This window comes from Galeopterus variegatus, unplaced genomic scaffold (assembly GCF_000696425.1).
Source record: "Galeopterus variegatus unplaced genomic scaffold, G_variegatus-3.0.2 Scaffold10698, whole genome shotgun sequence".
Taxonomy (NCBI): domain Eukaryota; kingdom Metazoa; phylum Chordata; class Mammalia; order Dermoptera; family Cynocephalidae; genus Galeopterus; species Galeopterus variegatus.
Genome location: NW_007736809.1, coordinates 13,715 through 21,357, shown reverse-complemented (window position 1 = coordinate 21,357; position 7,643 = coordinate 13,715). Strand labels below are relative to the sequence as shown.

General features: G+C 38.8%; 1 protein-coding gene across 1 annotated transcript in view; it reads left to right on the top strand.

The window, feature by feature from the left end:
• The window catches only part of LOC103610171 (solute carrier family 22 member 9-like), a gene marked incomplete at its 5' end in the record, with an annotated part of 27,978 nt that extends 23,916 nt beyond the window's left edge, over window positions 1–4,062 (top strand). The window contains 4 exons of the mRNA XM_008594393.1: window positions 707–921; window positions 2,349–2,457; window positions 2,900–3,103; window positions 4,002–4,062. Of these exons, the coding sequence (XP_008592615.1) occupies window positions 707–921; window positions 2,349–2,457; window positions 2,900–3,103; window positions 4,002–4,062 (589 nt within the window). The remainder of the gene's footprint in view (window positions 1–706; window positions 922–2,348; window positions 2,458–2,899; window positions 3,104–4,001) is intronic.
• Window positions 4,063–7,643: the final 3,581 nt, after the last annotated feature.

Sequence of the window (7,643 nt, the reverse complement as noted above, 5' to 3'; positions counted from 1 at the left end):
AGGGAGGGAAGAGAAAAGAAAAGAAAAGAAAGAAAAAGAAAAGACCACCACAATACACTGAACTTTCAGAAGGAGAGAACAAACCTAAGGATACTAGAGATGGTGGGGAGGGAAGGGGTTTGGGGAGTGATGGGTTGGGTAAATGGCATAAAGAAAAATCATGATTTGTAGAAATGAATTGCTAATAATAAATAATAAAAATTTAAAAAATAATATAAAAGTGGTTTAGCCTCAAAAAAATAAACATCCATCATCTCACTTATTCTTTTAAGATCATCTAAAATCTACTCTCTACAATACAATATGATTAATTATAGTCTAAGTACATCAAAACACAATTTTATACACCTTAAATATGTGCTATAAAAAATGTATGTTGTTCAATGAAGATTTGTAAATATGTAAATATGTAACCAACATGCAAATCAAATATCAAAGAGCTTTACTACAGTAGAAGGCCCCACCATGTATTCTGCACAACACTTCCTGCCAATCAAAAAACGTCGTAACAGTTATGATTTCCATCATCATACAATATTTTATGATAATTTTCAAATCATCACCATGCTAGAAAATATTCTACCAAACAAGCTGTGCCTTTATACTTTAACACTAATCACTAGCTGCCTGCACAGATATTATCATCATTTGTAGGACATAAGCTTTAAACCCCCTGACATGTTTCTTTCTTCTTTGTTCACCACAGATTTGCAATCTTTATGCCCTTTTTTGGCATTAACCTCCACCTCCAGCACTTGGGGACCAACATTTTCCTGTTCCAGGGTCTCTTTGGAGTAGTTACTCTCCTAACCAATTTTGTTGCATTTTGGGCACTGAATCACATGGGCCGTCGAGTAAGCCAAACGCTTTTCATGTTCCTGTTAGGAATCTGCATTCTGACCGTCACATTTGTGCCTCAAGGTGAGACAAAAATCACAGGTGGAAGAAAAAAATGACTTTTTCCCCTTCCTAAGTTATTGTACTGGTCATACCTGTCTGAAGCCTGAAGAAAAGGGAAAATGGAGTTTTAATGATTCCCCCAAAGCAAACAGATGGTTTAGGACAAATTTTGCCATTAAATTCCTTGGAAGAGTCAAAAGTTAGTAAAAGTTGGTGCAAACATATGGCTGTCTTTATCACATCCAGGAAGTATCTGGAAACTGGTGCTATTTATCCCTGACAGATTATTGAGGACAGCAGTCGATCACTGCCCCTTCAGCCAATCAAACTTGTAATTTTGTATGGAACTATTGTGTCCATTGTATGTCATTGTATCACGTATGAGGAGACAATATTGTCACTTCCTTGATCTGGGTTCTTTCTTATTACCACAGCTTCAGTGACAATGTATTCTCTGATCTCTAAGTATCTACTCATGTGCCTCATGTTAGGTCACCATTATGGAAACCACGGTTTAGAAGAGTCATCTTGACGTTAAGGAAATAAGAGTATTTTGCCTTCAAGCAGAGAAGGAGTGTACAGTAGGAACAAGGCATTAAGAAGTTAAGACTCTCTCTTACAATCAATTTTAATAAATTAAATGATTATATGCAATGAAGAGGGAAACCCAGGTGGTCACCATGCTTCACCTAACTCCCAGTGTAGTCATGTATTGAACAGGATCCCAGGTTGGTGAACCCCACCCCTCTTCAATGTCAGCAGGGATGTCAGTTTTCTGTCTTGCAACAGAGCCCCTCCAATGTTCTAAAGCTCTCATGAGATGTTTTCTTTTAATTGGTTGGAAAACTGACTCTCTGAAATTTCCTTTCAGAGATTTACAAAGTTAAACTTTTTTTCCCTAGTAAAGGGCCTTATTCTGGGTTCTTCAACATTATTCTTGGTCAAGCTATTCTCAAGCTTGTCCATTAATATAAAAGTCCCTTCTTTTTATTACTATCTTCTACAGTCCTAGCCCCATCTAATTATTGTGTTTGCACTCAGGTTTTAGACTCCTCCAGGGCAGAGATGAGTCTTACTTCTCAGTAATTTCCCACATGACAGTCTTACATTCTACATGAAGGGCAGAGGAGTCACTGGCAGAATAAATGAAAGAAAACTCCTGCTGGAATCACATTTCCCTCTCCATCTTCAGCAAATCTCTGATATGTAGAGACAGTAAAACCACTAGTTCAGATTCTTTGATTCACTATTGAAGTCACGACGTGTGTAGATAAGTCATATTTCCCAGCTATCAGCTACTGCATAGTCTCTGCCTCTGTACAGTTTCTCCACAATATTATTTTACACCTCAAACATCTCCAATAGGATCTTTTCCACTCGTAATTTGGAGGATTGTTATTTCTGCAGCTCCGATTTCCTGAATCTCTCACTGGTCTTTCTCTCTCCAGAAATGCAGACCCTGCGTGTAGCTTTGTCAACTTTTGGAGTAGGAGTTTCTAGTGCAGCAGTCATCAGTTCTGTCACCCATGAAAATGAACTAATCCCCACTGCAATCAGGTACAAAATGCCATGGAAGCTCTATCAGGGTCAAGAGACCTTTCCAGTAATTGAAACTTATAGAGGGAACAAAATTGAGACTGGCTAGTTATCAGAAACATTAATCGTGATAATATGAACGATAACAAAAATTATAGACTAAACTTATTTAAAGCTGACTTTTTGCCTTTAATATGTCATGTCATATACTCTTATGAATCACTTAAAGGGTGGGTACATTATTTTCAGTAAAATAATAAAAATGCATTTTAATGCACTTGCACACTTGAAAAATATTGTTTTCAAATAAGAGAGCTTATTTCAATGCTTAAGTATGTTGTCAATCTGCCTGTATCTAAACACTCTCCTGTGGTGTCTCCATAATCAAAGCAAAACAGTAAATCACAAAATATGTGTGTTCATTTTTACCAAATAATTTTTGTATTGCTGTTTGTACTCTGAGGTCACGAGCTGCAGGGATCACTGGAATTGCTGGTAATATTGGGGCAGCCCTGGCTCCCCTCTTGATGATGCTGACGGTGTACTCTCCACACCTGCCCTGGGTCATCTATGGAGCCTTCTCCATCCTGGCTGCCCTTGTTGTTCTCCTCCTTCCTGAGACCAGGAATCAGCCTCTGCCTGACACTTTCCAAGATGTGGAAAATGAGTGAGTAAATCCCCTAGCATTTCCTTAGGGGAATTGTGTGCTATAGGACTGTGGTGAGGAAGACAAAGCACCATTCAGGGCCACTGTCACCCTGGCAGGCTTAGACCTAGGCTATTTCCATGTGGTTAGTGCCTTTGGTTTAGGTACAGCCTCATCCCTTCCCACAGTGACCTCAGACATCTCTCGAGGCTCTCTAGATCGTATAGACCACTTCTGCCCAGCCTGTACCAGTAGGCATAGTGATTAAGTGGCCAAAATGAGGTCTTTTCTGCCCTCCCTGCCTGAGTGTGAATTACATATCCCTTAATGTAGTTCACAAATATGCACAGATGCAAACACCAGATTCTCACCCCCCAGACCTTGATACCTCACAGCCCAGCGAGTGAAGCTGTCTGTGACTGCCAGTGCCTGTAGGTGTGAGGACTTCTCTGGTCACTGAACAACCTGGGGAAGAATATGTTCAGGACTAGAGCCTCTCCAACAAATGACAATATATCTCAGGGGAAGATGTCTTGCTGTGTTGAGATTCAGACCATCTGGTTTTCACTGGAAATGAAAGAGTTGATAAAAGAGAAGAGAGAGTGGTAAATGAAGTATTGGAGAGGGTTTTTAAAAAACTTTTGTGTACTTCCCTTGTCTTTTCCAAAGATCCCTTTGTCCAATGCCATGGTGTCCAAGGGTGAGCGTAAACTATCAAAACGGCCTTCCCAGATCCTGCCTGGGAGGTTGATCTTTACTTCAGAAGATTTACACAAATCCTTGGGCAGGGGTCATGGTTTTTAGGAGAGCTGGTGGGCAAAGAATCACCTTGCTCTAAAAATGGGGGAGATATCTGCTTTCTCCATATCCTTTCTTGTTTGTGTTTATTTGTTTGTGGTTTTCATTGTATTTCTCCCAGGAAGAAAAGCTCAAGAAAAGCAAAGCAGGAAGACACCTTCATCAAAGTGACACAGTTTTAAGGAATTCTAGGAGCTGATTGCTAATCAAAGAGCCATCTTGAAAAAACGGATCCCATGTACAATTGTGGTACTTAATCACTGCATGTAAAACCCCTATGATTAATCTTAATAAGAAATATGAAGAAAATCATAATACTTTAAAAGGAATCATGACAGAATATTTGTATAATTGTAGATACCTACCATGTTCTGGAAGGGGAGATAAAATAGGTTTAAAAACATTGATTCCTCCCAAATGTATTGGTAGAGTAATTGATAGGGTAATTACAACAAAGAATCACTCTCTTTTGGAACAACTTGAAAAGTAGTTCCAAAATTATCTAGAAATTAATAATAAACAAGATGATTCAGAAAAACGAGGTTCATGGAGTAAGGGTGGGGCAGGCTGGTATAAGCTGGAATAAGCTGCAGTAGGCAAAACAGTAATGGCAGATGCATTTACCAATCAAAAGAAGTCTACCAAGAGACAGTGGCACATATAACTTGTAAAATATGATAATTTGGGCATCATAAATTACTGGTCCAAATAAAAGGTTACATAATAAATAGAATTAGCTAACTATTTTGAAATAAATGACTAATAACTTGATGTCATACCTTAAACCAAAAATATATATATATATATGTATATAAAAAGTTAAATGGAATAATTAAACAATTATTGTAAGTTTCTGTGTTCAAATGTAAAAAAAGATAATGAGACATTTAAAAATATTGTAAGATATTGCCAAAATAAAGTGCAAAGACAAATGAACAGTTTTCAAAATGCTTATATATTTAATATGTATAATTCTTATAAATGTCCATGAAAAAGTATATGCAATTCAATATTAAAGTAGTCAGAAAGCACAGCATATAATTTCCCCCCAAAGTCACATGACTAATGAAAAACTATATGAATCCATTGGAAATTAAGGACATATAAACTAAAATGAAGTAGCATTTATTTACCAAAAGACCTGCACTCTCACGTTTATTGCACTATTCACAATAGCCAAGAAATGGAATCAACCAAAATGTTCATCAACAGATAAATGTAAATGCACAGAAAGAGAAATAACACATGTTCTCACTTATTTGTGGGAGCTAAAAATAAATAAGTACACAAACAAATGGGGGGCGGAAAGAAGACACAACAATCACAATTCCTTGAACTTGTTAGGACAAGTGAACAGATGTGATGTTGATGGGTGGGAGGGGGGAGAGAGTTGGGGGAGGAAGGAATCGGTAAAGGGACACAAAATTCAACTACATTATATACTGATAAAGTAAAATAAAATAAAATAAAAAACCAAACTGAGGGCCGGCCCAGTGGCGCACTGCTACAGTGCGCCGCTTGGGAAGCGTGGCGGCGCTCCCGCCGAGGGTTCGGATCCCACATACAGACCGGCCGCTCACTGGCTGGGCGAGGAGCGGGGGCAACGCCGAGGGTTGCGATCCCGTTGCTGGTCCCGGTCCGGTACGGGCACGACACTGAGGGTTGCGATCCGTTGCCGGTCACGAAAAAAGACAAAAAAACAAAAAAAAAAAAAAAAAAACCAAACTGAAAAAAAACCCAAAAAGCAGATAAATGGATAAGAACAAACAGACAAAACAAACAAAACTGTGCTATATATACACAACGGAATACTATTCAGTTATTAAAAAAGCGAAATCCTATCGTTTACAGCAACGTGGATGCAACTAGAGATCATCACAGAACGACAAATACTGCATGACTTTACTCATATGTGGAATTTTTTTTAAAAGTGGTTTTCATAGAAGTAAAGTAGAATAGTGGTTACTTGATGCTGAGAAGGGTAGGTGGGAAAAGGGGATAGAGAAATGTTGGTCAGCTGATAGAAAACCACAGCTAAGCAGGAGGAATAATTTCTAGTGTTCTATAGCACCGTAGGGTGACTACAATTAACAAAAGTTTATTGCATAATTTTATATAGCTGGAAGAGAGGATTCTGAATGTTCACAACACAAGGAAATGAAAGACGTTTGAGGTGATGGATATGCTAACAAATTGTGTACATGTATGTAAGTATCACATTGTACTTCATAAATATATGCATCGATTAAAAATAATTTTAAAAAGAATCTTTACGTGGCTTAGTTGGCCCTCTGGCTGAACATGATATGGGAGACTTAGTTCTTTTTGTGCTATAATAGAATACCTGAGACTGGGTAATTTATAAAGAAGAGAAGTTTATTTCTGCACAGTTCTGAACGCTGGAAAGTCAAAGATCAAGGTGCCAGCATCTGGTGAGGGCCGTCTTGCTGTGCCATCCCATGGCAGAAAGGGAGGGGGAAGAGAGAGAAAAAGGGCAGATAAACTCGTCCTCAAATGAGGAAACTATTCCTGTGATAACTAGCCTGCTCCCATGATAACGTCATTAATTCATGCATGAGTACAGAGTCCTGATTACCTCTCATTAGTCCCTGCCTCTCAACACGGTTGCACTGGGATTAAGTTTCTGACACTTGCTTTTGGGGGGACACATCCAAACTATGGAATCTATATTCGAGGAGTTGGCCAGTTGGTTAGTTTTCTATTGCTTAATAACAAATTCATATCAGTTTAGCTGGTTAAAGCAACACATATCAATCACACCACAATTTCTGTGGTTCAGAAATCTGGGTTCTGTGTGTCTGGATTTGACACAAGGCTGCAAGCAGGGTCTTTGTCTGGGCTGGAGTCTCCTGTGAAATCTTTTTTTTTTTCCTTTTTTTTGTCTTTTTTTTTTTTTTTAACTGACCGGTAACGGGATCGCAACCCTCAGTGTTGCGCCCGCACCGCACTCAGCCAGTGAGTGGGAACCGGTCTCCACATGGGATCCGAACCCTCGGCAGGAGCGCCGCGGCGCTCCCAAGCTGGTTTGAGGCAGTTTGAAAGCAGCTAAAAAGAGTCTCTTACTAAGACATTACAATCTTATTTAATATAATTACGAAAGCAAAATCCCATCACATGTGCTATATTCCATTTGTTAGAGAAAAATTACAGTTTCTGTTCACACTTAAGAAGAGAGGATTACACAAAAGCACTGATAACAGCAGTTCATCAAATCCGTGGACATATTTAAAAACCAAGACCAAAAGCCGAGAACATGTTTCTATGCTCTTACACTCAGTGAACTATTAGAACATTCAGAAGATTCTGTAACTAAAGGAAGGAAGGGAGAATGGCTCAAAAGAAAGATCAAAATTCTCCAGTGTTTATGATAAAATATAAGCATGAACATCTGGAGTGTCCCCTAAACAATGCGAATTGCATACTCTGGTCCCCTTTTGATAACTGCCATGTCTGTGACAGCTGCATATCCTGTGGGTCACAACCTAGTGTAGGATAAAGATACTTGGGAGGATCTCTACCGCCATGTGCAACCTCTGGGCTGGCGGGCAAGCCACTTTATTGCCCTTGACTAACATCAGAATGATGCTTGCACAGTGTGTGCATTTAAATACCATGCAGGCATTTAAAACAAATTGCCTCTTTTTCAGTTGTTTTGAAATGATCTTTTCTTTTAAATACTGGAAAATATTTTAACAAGTTAAACCTAGATTTTCTTTCTCTAAGATGCCTTAACTCTGCCATC